The sequence below is a fragment of the Cervus elaphus genome, chromosome 20 (assembly GCF_910594005.1).
Source record: "Cervus elaphus chromosome 20, mCerEla1.1, whole genome shotgun sequence".
NCBI classification, from domain to species: Eukaryota; Metazoa; Chordata; class Mammalia; order Artiodactyla; family Cervidae; genus Cervus; species Cervus elaphus.
The window spans coordinates 115,829,424-115,844,225 of record NC_057834.1 but is presented as its reverse complement, the minus strand read 5'-3'; the positions used below and the strand labels follow the sequence as shown (position 1 = coordinate 115,844,225).

General features: G+C 36.2%; 1 protein-coding gene across 4 annotated transcripts in view; it reads right to left on the bottom strand.

The window, feature by feature from the left end:
- FAF1 (Fas associated factor 1) overlaps window positions 1–14,802 on the bottom strand; it is a 502,843-nt gene that overhangs the window by 323,669 nt on the left and 164,372 nt on the right. For all 4 annotated transcript variants that reach the window (XM_043876171.1, XM_043876168.1, XM_043876169.1 and 1 more), the window contains one exon: window positions 12,125–12,330. In XM_043876171.1, the coding sequence (XP_043732106.1) occupies window positions 12,125–12,230 (106 nt within the window). In that variant the 5' untranslated portion in view covers window positions 12,231–12,330. The remainder of the gene's footprint in view (window positions 1–12,124; window positions 12,331–14,802) is intronic.

Sequence of the window (14,802 nt, the reverse complement as noted above, 5' to 3'; positions counted from 1 at the left end):
TTAGAACTGGACATGGAACAACAGACTGGTTCCAAATAGGGAAAGGATTACGTCAAGGCTGTATATTGTCAACCTGCTTATTTAACTTATATGCAGAGTACATCATGAGAAACACTGGGCTGGATGAAGCATGAGCTGGAATCAAGGTTGCCAGGAGAAATATCAATAACCTCAGATATGCCGATGACACCACCCTTATGGCAGAAAGTGGAGAAGAACTAAAGAGCCTCTTGATGAAAGTGAAAGAGGAGAGTGAAAAAGTTGGCTTAAAGCTCAACATTCAGAAAACTAAGATCATGGCATCCGGTTCCATCACTTCATGGCAAATAGATGGGGAACAGTGGAAACAGTGGTTGACTTTATTTTCTTGGGCTCCAAAATCACTGCAAATGGTGACTGCAGCCATGAAATGCAAAGACGCTTACTCCTTGGAAGGAAAGTTATGACCAACCTAGACAGCATATTTAAAAGCAGAGACATTACTTTGTCAACAAACGACCGTCTAGTCAAGGCCATGGTTTTTCCAGTGGTCATGTATGGATGAGAGAGTTGGACAGTGAAGAAAGCTGAGCGCCGAAGAATTGATGCTTTTAAACTGTGGTGTTGGAGAAGACTCTTGAGAGTCCCTTGGACTGTGAGAAGATCCAACTGGTCCATCCTAAAGGAAATCAGTCCTAGGTGTTCATTGGAAGGACTGATGCTGAAGCTGAAACTCCAATACTTTGGCCACCTGATGTGAAGAGCTGACTCATTGGAAAAGACCCTGATGCTGGGAGTGATTGGGGGCAGGAGGAGAAGAGGATGACAAAGGATGAGATGGCTGGATGGCATCACTGACTCGATGGACATGAGTTTAAGTAAACTCCGGAAGTTGTTGATGGACAGGGAGACCTGGCACGCCACAATTCATGGGGTCACAAAGAGTCGGACATGACTGAGCGACTGAACTGAACTAGCATGAAATGTTCCCTAGGTATCTCTAATTTTTCTTGAAGAGATCTTTAGTCTTTCCCATTGTATTGTTTTTCTCTATTTCTTTGCATTGATCGCTGAGGAAAGCTTTCTCATCTTTCCTTGCTAAGAGTCTTCTCTGGTACCACAATTCAAAAGCATCAATATTTTGGCCCTCAACCTCCTTTATGGTTCAACTCTTACATCCTTACATGACTACTGGAAAAACCACAGCTTTGACTAGACTGACCTTTGTCGGCAAAGTGTACCCTCTGATTTTTAACATGCTGTGAGGGTTGGTCATAGCTTTTCTTCCAAGGAGCAAGCGTCTTTTAATTTCATGGGTGTATTCACTATCCACAGTGATTTTGGAGACGTCATTGCCTCACTACAAAGCTACAAAGGACAGGCTGACTCTCTTGTTGGGGGCTAATGCCACCAATAGTCATTTTATCATTCGGAAAATCCTAGTACCATTAAGAATCACAGTAAATCTACTCTGTTTGTGCTCTATAAATGGAACAACAAAACCTGGATGAAAACACATCTGATAACATATTTGTTGAATATTTTAAGCCCACTGTTGAGTCCTACTGTTCAGAAAAAAAAGATCCCTTCCAAATTATTTCTCTCCACTGACAATGCACCTGGTCTTAGAAGAGCTCTGATGGAGATGTACAAAGCAATTCATGTTGTTTTCATGCCTGCCAACACAACATTTATTCTGCAACCTATGGATGAAAGAGTCATTCCAAATCTTACTTTTTGAGACATACATTTCATATGGCTATAGCTGCCATAGATAATAGTTTCTCTGAAGGATCTGAGCAAAGTAAATTCAAAGCCTTCTGAAAAAAATTCACCATTCTAGATGCCATAAAGGATAGTCATGATTCATGGGAAGAGGTCAAAATATGACCATTAATAGGAGTTTGAAAGAAGTGGATTTCAACCATCATGAATGACTTTGTGGAGTTCAAGACTTCAGCAGAGGAAGTAACTGCCAATGTGGAAGAAAACCAGAATCAGAAGTAGAGCCTGAAGATGTGACTGAACTGTTGCCATCTCATGGTAAAACTTGAACCGATGAAGAGCTGCTTCTAATGCATGAGCAAGGAGAGTAGTTTCTTGAGATAAAATCTACTACTAGTGAAGATGCAGTGAAGATGCTGAAATGACAACAAAGGACTTAGAATATTACATAACCTTAGTTGATAAAGCAGTGGCAGGGATTGAGAAGATTCATTCCAATTTTGAAAGAAGTTCACTGTGGATAAATTGCTATCAAACAGCATCACACACTACAGAGAAATCATTTGTGAAAAGAAGAGTCAATTGATGTGGCAAACTTCACTGTTGTCTTATTTTAAGAAACTGTCACAGGCAAGCCAACCTCCAGCAACCAACACCCCAATCAATCAGCATCCATCAGCACTGAGACAAGATTCTCAACCAGCAAAAAGATTATGACTCGCCAAAGGCACAAATGATGGTTAGCAAATTTTACCAGTATTTTTAAGGAATGTGGATTATTTTCTTAGACATAATACTACTGCACATTTAACACACTATAGTATATACTGTAATTTTTTAATGCACTGGGAAAGCAAAAAAGTCATGTAATTTGTTTTACTGTGACAGTCACTTTATTGCAGTAGTCTTGGAACCAAACCCACAATATCTCCAAGGTATGCTTGTAAATGTATGTCAAGCCTTTACTATGTATGATTATTCCTTTAAAAAGGAAAAAAAGCTATTTTACAGTCTTTCAAAGGAAGATGATAGGGAACTATCAGAGGAAGAGGAGATTGAAAGATGAATGGAAGAAAATAAAGATGTTAGAAAACTAAAGCCTAAGCTTCTGATCTTTACTGCCTTGCTATTAAGATATGACAACAAAAGTCACATGAAGAATGAAAGTAACTGAGTAAACATTATTTCCAGATAAAAATATTTTACAAAATGTCAAACTTAAACCACACACCAAACTGACAATTGCATGGATTTAAGAATCAGAGGTGGCTCAGACAGTAAAGATTTCACTTGCAATGCAGGAGACCGGGTTCAATCCCTGGGTTGGGAAGATCCCCTGGAGAAGGGAACGGTCACCCATTCCAGTACTCTTGCCCAGAGAATTCCACGGACAGAGCACCTGGCGTGCCACAGGCAGAGTTGGACATGACTGAACAACTAACACTTCAACACTTTTAGTTTTGAAGAATTAGAGAGAGGTAAGGTACTCATTTTGTTCTTTATATACATCTCTATTTTAAAAATGTTTACTAAAGTGCAGTATCTAAAAATGTGAGGCTAAATTTTTAAAAACTGCTAATGCATAAATAAAAATAAATTATGCACAATAAGACCAGTCTGGGATGCTGCTTATTTAGATTTTAAATTGACTTTATATGATGTATGTAACTCAAATCATTTATGCATCACACCTTAAACAGCGCTCTATGTCAATTATAACTCAATAAAACTTGAAAAATGATTTTATAAATAATTTGGAGTACATAATTGTTAACATGGTGACAACAGACATGAGTTTGCTGATGGACCAAAGACTATTACTACTAATAGACAACATTTGCTATCTTTCGTCTTCAAAAGTACAAGCTATGATCAGTTCTCTTGCTTCATGATGATTCATATATGTGAGGTAAAAAAGATTGCTACTGTTTCTTTCCACATGTACTAACAACAACTAACAACAAAATTACAGAGTTTATCTGCATTTAAGAGTCAGACCAGAAAACAAGTTCATATATTCAAGACAAAAACTGGTTTGAAATATTCCAAACTATTTTTTTTTTAGGTTCAAATGCACTTGGTAAATGTTTTAACTCTTTCCATACTCAATCAAACACTTTGACACTAAAATGGCATCCAACATAACAAAAAGATTAAAAGCTCTTCTTTAAGAAAGAAGAGTAAAAAATAAATAAATAAAGCAAATGGTTCAACTCACAACAAACCTATTTCTGCTACACTCCAGAAATGCAACTTAAGGCTATGCTGAACAGGCCCAGCAAAAGTAGGTTTGCAGACAGATTTTATTGAACAAACTGTATTGAACAAATACCTGTTTGTCCATTGCTAGATCTTAGACATAAAAATATACAATAATTCCTATCTTCAAGGTGACACGACTTCAACTAGATAGTATTAGTGCTTTAAAACAATTCTTTAAATTTATTCAAGAAAATCCAGAACAATTAATTTTGTAATAAAATGAAACTACAAAGAACACAAAAATATTAACAGATCAATACAATTACCACTAGGTGTCACTCTGATATAAAGTTCTTGGCTGCCTTTAGGCTTCTATATTTTGTAAAGTCTTCCTGGTAATAACATGGGATGGCATTATCTTATTTAGCATCTCTCTGTACTTTAGTATTTATTTACAGATAGATAGATAGATAAACAGATAGACAGACAGATACAGGAAAAGCAGTATTTATCCCAACTCCTTAATAATAGTAAGATGGACAACAGCTGAAAACTAACAATTACACTGTAAGTCTCATAAAATTTCATGTGTCTATTTTTTAAATTTCCTGCAGTAGATGAATTAATGTGCATACAAATTTATACACATGCTCATTTACTGAGACATACGTTTTCTCAACTGATGCTACTCTATGCCAAATATTGCATTTAGAGGAAGAATTCAGAGAAAAAATAGAACTTGGTCTCTGAGTTTGAAAAGTTAACATTCACAAGGGAAAACCAAAACACAAAAAAAGAGTATGATGTTTTAAAATCAATTTTGAAAGTATACACAAAATTATATGATATCATAGGAGATGAATCAAAGTAACTATGTCCATGGTGGTTAGGAAGGGCATCTTCATAAAGGAACATATTTACTCATGGTATTGAAAGATGAGTGTAAGCTTTCCAGAAAACTAAAACAAGAAAGGACAAAGTCAAACAGAATATATAAAATAAGGTAACAACAAAGGATATGAGGAGATTTAGAAAGATTATAAAAGATCACCATAGGAAAACTGTGTAAGATACAGACTAGACGAAGGAAGAAACTGAAAGAAACTGAGGAAGGAATTGTTACAATAACTAATGAAAGAAATTAATTCTTGAACTGCAACATAAGGGATCAAAATAAAGGAGGAATTCAAGTGATACCATGAAACTAAGAGAACTTAATCAAAAGCAGTGAAAGAAATGAAAGAAAAAAAAACTTCCAACAATTCCAAATATCCCTGAGTGTGCCTTCCACAGTGATGCATATCAACAAACCAACAACGAACAAAGCAAAAATGCATGATGTGATTCTTTAACTGGTATATAATTCATAATAAGAGAATAACTATAATCCAGAACAAATAAAAAATTGGAACAGTGTGGACAAGTAGGAGAAAGATACATATCATACAATAATAGCATCTGGCTTACAATTTATTTGGAACCAAGTTTCATTTACAAAATATATGTAGCTACTTAAATTCTATTTGTTTTCAAAATGAATGATAACACAAATGCTTCTACTCTATCATATTTCAGCAGAAGTCCATTTTTACAGTAAATTAAAAGACTGAGTTTACAAAATGTGACTCCTAGAAACTCTATCATATATTTCTATAACAAAGCTTTAAAATAGCTCACATTCTCCAAACTAGGATAGAATTAAAGTATAATCTTAAAATATATAATCGAGAAGTGAACACTTGATCACCATCTTTGAAATGAGCAAGGACACGAAACTGACTCCAACTGAGTGAACCAATAAAAAGTGGTTCAAGTGATCTAAATATCCATGAACTTTCACCATATCCCAAATACTTCAACAACAAAAAAGTGAAGTCGCTCAGTCATGTGTGACTCTTTGCAGCCCTATGGACTGTAATCCGCCAGGCTCCTCCTCCATCCATGAGATTTTCCAGTCAAGAATACTGGAGTGGATTGCCATTTTCTTCTCTAGGGGATCTTCCTGAACCAGGGATAGAACTCAGGTCTCCCACAACAAAAAGATCAGGTCAATTTGAAAGAGACACTATTAACTACTCAGTCACATGCTATATAATAGAAGTTAAATTTTATTTAATACAGAACTGTATTCTAGTATTCTTAAAATAAAATTTTGAGATAATTTTATGATTTAAAAGAGAAAAAAGTTGGCTTAAAGCCAACCACCCTTATGGCAGAAAGTAAAGAAGAACTGAAGAGCCTCTTGATGAAAGTGAAAGAGGAGAGTGGAAAAGCTGGCTTAAAGCTCAACATTCAGAAAACTAAGATCATGGCATCTGGTCCCATCATTTCATGGGAAATAGATGGGGAAACAGTGACAGACTTTATTTTTTGGGGGACTCCAAAATCACTGCAGATGGTGACTACAGCTATGAAATGAAAAGACATTTGCTCCTTGGAAGGAAAGTTATGACCAACCTATACAGCATATTAAAAAGCAGAGACATTACTTCGCCAACAAAGGTCTGTCTAGTCAAGGCCAAGGTTTTTCTAGTAGTCATATATGGATGTGAGAGTTGGACTACAAAGGAAGGTGAACACAGAAGAATTGATGCTTTTGAACTGTGGTGTTGGAGAAGACTCTTAAAAAGAGTCCCTTGGACTGCAAGGAGATCCAACCAGTCCATCCTAAAGGAAATAAGTCCTGAATATTCACTGGAAGGACTGATGCTAAAGATGAAACTTCAGTACTTTGGCCACCTGATGCAAAGAACTGACTCATCTGAAAAGACCCTGATGATGGGAAAGACTGAAGCTGGGTGGAGACGGGGACAACAGAGGATGAGATGATTGGATGGCATCACTGACTCCATGGACATAAGTTTGAGTAAACTCCAGGAGTTGGTGATGGACAGGGAGGCCTGTCATGCTGCAGTCCATGAGGTTGCAAAGAGTTGCACATGACTGAGTGACTGAACTGAACTGAACTGAACAAAAGAGGAGAGACTAAAGCAGCAGAGGTTTTGTATATAACTGGTTAGGTTAAAATCGATTGTAGTAACTGTAAGATGTCTTATATAAACCCAATGGAAACTACAGAGAAAATACCTAAAGAAGATACACAAAAGAAAGTGAATCAAAGAATGACACTACCCCCCCCCAAAAAAAATCAACAAAGGAAGACAGTAAAAGAGGAAAATAGAGATAAAAAAGCTACAAGACAGAAAGAAATAATTAACAAACGGCAACAGTAAGTCCTTTCCTATCAGTAATTACTTTAAGTGTAAATGGATAAAACTCTCCAATCAAAAGACACAGACAGGCTAAATGGATTAAAAACACAAGGTCCAACTATATGCTGTCTACTGTGTATATGCTCAGGTGTGTCCAACTCTTTGCAACCCCGTGGACTATAACCCATCAGGCTCCTCTGTCCATGGGATTTTCCAGGCAAGAGTAGTGAAGTGAGTTGCCAAGGGTATCTTCCTGACACAGGAATCAAACCCACATCTCAGGCATCTCCTGCATTGGCAGGTGGATCCTTTACCACTGAGCCACCTGGAAAGCTCATATACTGTCTATAGGAGACTCTAGATTCATGAACACATACAAGATGAAACTGAAAGAATGAGAAAAGATATTCTGTGTAAATGGTCCAAAAACAGACAGCTGGATGAATGAGATCCCTCACTCTCCCTATCCTGCCCTCCCGCTCCCCCCAAACACACACACACACACACACACACACGAATACTACTCAGCCATAAAAAAGTACGAAATGCTGTCATCTGCAGAAACATGGATAGATCCAGAGACTATTATACTTGGTGAATTAAGTCAGAAAGAAAAAGACAAATAATATATGATATCACTTATATGTGGAATCTAAAAAATCTAAGACAAATGAATGTATATACAAAACAGAAAGAGACCCAAAGACATAGAAAAACTTATGGCTAAAAACGGGGAGAGGGAGCCAGGGAAGAAAAATTAGGAGTATGGGATTAACACACTACTATACATGAAATAAATAAGCAGTATAGCACTGGGAATTACACCCAATACATTTTAATAATCTACAGGGGAATATAATCTACAAAAACACTGAAACACTATACGGCACACCTGATATTAACGCAATACTGTAAATCAATTATACTCCAATTTAAGGGAAAAAAAGGGGAAAATGTAGCAAGAAAATACTATATAATGCTAAAAGAAGCAATTCACCAGGAGGACTTATCAATTATGAGCATATATATACTCAACAGCAAAGAACCCAATTTACAAAGCAAACAAGGAAAGAATCAAGGGGAAAACTATACAACACAAAAATAGCAGAGGATTTCAATGGATAAAACTTCCACAGAGAAGATCAATAAGGACTTGAACAAAAATTGTAGACAAAATGGAACTAACAGACATGTACAAAATTTAACACCCAACAGCACCAGAACACACATTCTTCTTAAGCACATATGGAACATGCTCAGGACAGATAATAAATTTAAGAAGACAAGCATAAAGGAAAGTGCTGCTGACTTTCAGTTTCATTATACTGTGGTTGGAAAACACATATGGTATGATTTCAGTCTTCTTTAATCTGTTAACTTGTTTGTAACCTAATATGTCAGGATTCCCTGGCAGCTCAGAGGTAAAGAATCCACCTGCAAACACAAGAGATGCAGGTTTGATCCCTGGGTCAGGAAAATCCTCAGGAAAAGGAAATGGTAACCTGCTCTAGTAATCTTGTCTGTGAAATCTCTTGCCATAAAGGAGCCTGGAGGGTTACAGACCATGGGGTCACAAAAGGTGGACATGACTTAGTGACTAAACAACCACCACCACCTAATATGTCCTCTATCCCAGAAAATTCAAAAATATGTAGATATTAAACAATTTAATGCTTGAACAACCAACAGGCCAAAGAAGAAATAAAGAGAAGTAGAAAATATTATCAGACAAATGAAAACATATCATTACCAAAACTTATGGAAAGCAGTACTAAGAGGAAAGTTTCTAGCAATAGATGCCTACATTTTAAAAAGTAGAAAGATCTCAAATAAAAACAATACTAAAATTCATATGGAACCACAAAGGACCCTAAATAGCCAAAACAATCTTGAGAAAGAAGAATGAAACTTGAGGCTTCACACTTACTGACTTCAAGAAATTTTACAAAGTAATCAAAACAGCCCAGGACTGGCATAAAGAGGAGAATAAAATAAAGTCAGAATAAAACCCACACGTAACTCAAATGATCTTTGACAAGGGTACCAAGTCTACATTATAGAGAGCCTCTTTAGCAAATAGTGTAGGCAAAATTGGATAGCCACATGCAAAATAATGAAATTGGACCTTTATCATACACCATACCCCAAAATTAACTCAAAATGAGTTAAAAATCTGGAACTGCAAAACTCATAGAAGAAAACATAAAGAAAAAACTCCATAATATTGACCTTGGAAATGATTTCTTGGATATGACACCAGAAGCATAGACAACAAATATAAAAATAGACTAGTGGGACTAAATTAAACTAAAAAGCTTCTGTACAGTAAAAGAAATAACAGAGTAAAAGGAACCTACAGAATGGGTGAAAATATTTGCAAACTACATATCTGTTATGGGGTTAATATTCAAAACAAAGAAATTCACAACTAAACAGCAATAAAGTTAAATAACCCAATTTAAAACTTGGCAAAGGACTTGAATAGACATTTCTCCAAAGACATACAAATGATCAACAGCTATATAAAAAGATATGCTCAATCATCATGAACTGTAAATCAAAACTACAATGAGATATCACTCATACATGTTAAGATGATCATTATAAAAACAAAAACAAAATATCAGAAAATAACAAGCGCTGGTAATATGGAAAAACTGGAAGGAATCCTTGTGTACTATTGCTGGAAATGTAAAATGTTCAGCGACTATGCAAGAGTATAGACACTGCCCAAACATTAAAAAGAGAAATAACATATGATCCAGCAAGGCCACTTCTGTGTATTAATCCAAAAGAACATACCTAAAAGTCTATTGACAGAGGAATGGATAAGGAAGATGTGGTACCTATATACAATGGAATATTTGTTGTTGTTTAGTCCCTAAGTCGTGTCTGATTCTTTGAGACCCCCATGGGCTGCAGCCCACCATGATTCTCTGTCCATGGTATTTCCCAGGCAAGAATACTGGAATGGGTTGCCATTTCCTTCTCCAGGGGAATCTTCCTGACCCAGAGATTGAACCCACGTCTCCTGTACTGGCAGGCGGATTTTTTTACTGCTGAGCTACTAGGGAAGCTCTAGTACAATACTATAATTCAGCCATATAAAACAGTGAAATAATGCCATTTGCAGCAACATTGATGGACCTAGAGATTAGCATACTAAGTGAAGTGAGGCAAATATAATATGATATCATTTATATGTGGAATCTACTTTTTAAAAAAAAGAAACAAATATATTTACAAAACAGAAATGAACTTACAGATACTGAAAGCAAACCTATAGTTAGCAAAGGGGAAATGGGGAGGGGTGGCAATAAACTAGAACCCTGGAATGAACACACATACACTACTATATATAAGATATTAACAGATAACCAACAAGGATCTACTGTATAGCACAAGGAACTCTACTCAATATTCTGTGATAGCCTATATGAGAAAAGAATCTTAAAAAAAAAGAAAAGAATATATATACACATATAACTGAATCACTTTTGCTGTACACCTAAAACTAACACAACACTGTAAATCAACTATACTCCAATAAAATGAAATATAGAAAACAAAAACAAAAAAACAGAAAAAAAAACCAACACACACACACAAAGAATTGAAAGTAGTGTCTAAAGAGATACTTGCAACCCCATGTTCACAGCAGCCTTATTTAAATAGCCAAGAGGTGGAAACAACCTAAATTCCATAAACAGATGAACAGACAAAGAAAATACGGTACATACACACAGTGGAGTATTACTCAGCTTTTAAAAAGGAAATCCTGTAATATGCTACAACTTGGATGAACCTTGAGGATACCATACTAAGTGAAATAATCCAGAAACACAAATGCTGCATGATTCCACTTATATAAGGTATTTAAAGTAGTCAAACTCATAGAAGCAGAAAATAGAATGACAACAGCCAGGGAACTCAGCAGTAGGGGAAAATGGGGAGTTGCTTTTCAGTGGATACAGAGTTTCACTTCTACAAATGAAAAAGTTATAAACATCTGCTGTACAATGTAGCTACTGTTAATAAAACTATACTGTACATATCTCATTTACATGTGGAGGAATTTAGTCAAAGAAAAGAACAAGTTCAAATGCCCTACTGGGTATATAACCTATTCAGTGAACCAAAAAAAAGTCCATTACAAGTTTGGCATGGTGAGTAAGAAGGAGTGATAATAGATGAAAACTAGAAATACAGCAGTATCTGGTCAAGCAGGGACTTACAGGCCATGTTAAAAGACTTGAATTTTATCCTCCCAACAGTGGAAAGTTTCTTAATGGATTTAAGTAAAGGACTGATTAGTTTTAACAGCCTTGCTTTTCTCTTAATGTATTTCAATTAATAAAATTAAATAAGAATCTCCCCAAAAAGGAACAAAAGCAAAATTTCAGAAATACCTAAAATTTAGATTTAAGGCAAAACTCTTATTAAAATAAAAATTAATACAATTTCTGGTTCTGCAAGAAACATGGATCAAATAATCTGAATCAAATATGAATTCAACACAGTTTCTCTACAGAATTTTGGTAAAGTTTGTCTTAAAACGGCAGGCATACATTTTGAGTCTCCTTTGAAAGAATAACACTAAAGCATTTATTTAGCCGCCATGGAGAAAAAGTGATGGAAATGTCTTATTTTTGATCTCTCATTAATCAGTATTAAAAATGAGGACACTTCAGCTAAAAATCCTGATGTCAATGTACTTAATAATTCTGTTGTCTTTTTAAGCTCTGAGATGTTTGATTTGTATCTGCCCTGAAACAGCTTCATATACCACTCTGTATATGTAGAACAAAAAAACTTTCTTCCCAAACTTACCTCAATCTGAAGACAGTATTTAAAATTAGAACACAATAATCTATATGGAACAATATCAATCTGGTTTCTTTCCCCATTCTTGGTATAGCAGTCAGCTCAAAAGGAAAGAATATGAGCTGAATGTTTACCTAATAAATTTTTTATTTGTGAAGGCTATATGGTAGGAAAAACCTTACCAACAGTACAGCTGTCTTCAAGTACCACATCAACATTTCTGTCTCTGTACTCAACCCTGAAGTCCAGCATCCGCGGTTGCCTTTCTACAATTTGCCTAGATGGCATTACAGGTCGAAATGCTGAAGAGGAAGAGGGAGCAGGAGCTGGAGCTGGGTGACTTGCTGGATCAAATGCAGGTCCTGATATAGTCTCACCTCCATAGTCACTGAAATATTGACAAAAAAGGATTATCACCAACCAAATCACTACAAATTACCACTAAAGATCTACTCCATACTTGGCTTGTGTTATTCTTCACATCAAATTTAACTACCCATGCATCAAGGACTAACTTAATTCTAATTCTTTCACAAAATCTCTCTCACTGACTGAAAGCCACCTTACTTTCCCTCTCATAGTAGTATCACACATATCATTCAATTATTTTTTTGGCTTGTGATCTTACTACGTTGGTAAAACATCATTTAAACTCTTGTGAATTACAGTGTTTTCTTAACCCACTATGATTTACTTACCCAGTCATTAATTAACTACACTTTCCACAAAAACTATTCTGAAACTTTCCCATTCCTAAGCCAAATAAACAAATAGCCTTAACCATTCCTTCTAAGAACAATCTTTCCTTCCAATCCCATCCCCAAATTTCACGTTTCTTCTAGCTAATTAAATTTATCCTTCATATCTCAGATTGAATATTTTTCAACTCAGAGCATGATTTACTACCTCAGACTAGTTCTAACTTTTCACCACTACCAATAATTATGAAGCTCACATTTGTGTTTTTATTGGCTGCATCATCTACCGAGTTCAACACTTTATCACAGAAGATATACATTCAACAAACTAATGAGAGGAGAAATAATTCTAAAGAATTTGGATTTCTTTTTCTGACAATGTATATTGTGTGTGTGTGTGTGTGTGTATATATATATATATATATTCACTGTTTTTCCCCCTCAATAGGAACAGTAGTGGAGGAGCATAAGAAATGCTCCTGTTAAATATCAATATTGTGTAATTTTTCTCCAACATCAGAACTATAAGCTCAGTTCTAAAATACCTTTCTTCTTACCCTGAAGTTAAAGTAAATTAATGGGTGGGGGGCTCGAATACAAAGAAGGACAAGAATGACCAAAAACAAGCTAGGTTAAGCATTGTTTATACAATTAAGGAGGAGAAAATATTTACATTTACTTCACATTTTAAAGGACAGAATTAGAATAAGACTAAGAACAGAGTGGAAGAGAATAGAATAGAATAGAAATTATCAGTATGTTTAATAGTTAGAACTAAGTATTGTTTCAAAAAACTTTTGATACTGGGACATATTTGTAATATGTGTTTTGGGTTCCAAATATTTCTCATTGTAGGTCACTCAAAAAGTCTTAACATGACTAGCTTAGATCTTAACTGAGTTCAGACACTCTAGTAATCGCTGATTCAAAGACAAAAACCTATCCATTCTCCCAGTTGATACAGTCAAAGAAAGTAATGTGCGAAGGAAGACCTGAGAACAGACAAAATGTCCAAAGCAGGAAGAATGTCACTGCTGGAAGCCAAAGTGAGTTTCTAAGTATCTAAGAAAAGAATCTGTGCAACACTTGACCCATCTAAATGTTGTCACAATGTCTCAGAACCTAAGAAAAATAGTAGCTTAGTCACTGACTTATTGTTTCTTAACTCCAAACTCACCCTTGCATCAGTTCAGTTCAGTTCAGTCTCTCAGTCCTGCCAGACTCCTTGCGACCCCATGAATCACAGCACACCAGGCCTCCCTGTCTATCACCAACTCCCAGAGTCCACCCAAACCCATGTCCAACGAGTCAGTGATGCCATCCAGCTATCTCATCCTCTGTCATCCCCTTCTCCTCCTGCCCCCAATCCCTCCCAGCATTAGGATCTTTTCCAATAAGTCAACTCTTCGCATGAGGTGGACAAGGTATTGGAGTTTCAGCTTCAACATCAATCCTTCCGATGAACACCCAGGACTGATCTCCTTTAGGATGGACTGGTTGGATCTTCTTGCAGTCCAAGGGACTCTCAAGAGTCTTCTCCAACATCACAATTCAAAAGCATCAATTCTTCGGCACTCACCTTTCTTCACCGTCCAACTCTCACATCCATGACTACTGGAAAACCCATAGCCTTGACTAGACGGACTTTTGTTGGCAAAGTAATGTCTCTGCTTTTAAATATGCTATCCAGGTTGGTCATAACTTTCCTTCCAAGGAGTAAGCATCTTTTAATTTCATGGCTGCAATCACCATCTGCAGTGATTTTGGAGCGCAAAACAATAAAGTCTGACACTGTTTCCACTGTTTCCCCATCTATTTCCCATGAAGAGATGGGACCAGATGCCATGAACTTCATTTTCTGAATGTTGAGCTTTAAGCCAACTTTTTCACTCTCCTCGTTCACTTTCATCAAGAAGCTTTTTAGTTCCTCTTCACTTTCTGCCTTAAGGGTGGTGTCATCTGCATATCTGAGATTACTGATATTTCTCCCGGCAATCTTTATTCCAGCTTGTGCTTCATCCAGCCCAGCATTTCTCATGATGTACTCTGCATATAAGTTAAATAAGCAGGGTGACAATATACAGCCTTGATGTACTCCCTTTCCTACTTGGAACTAGTCTGTTGTTCCATGTCCAGTTCTAACTGTTGCTTCCTGACCTGCA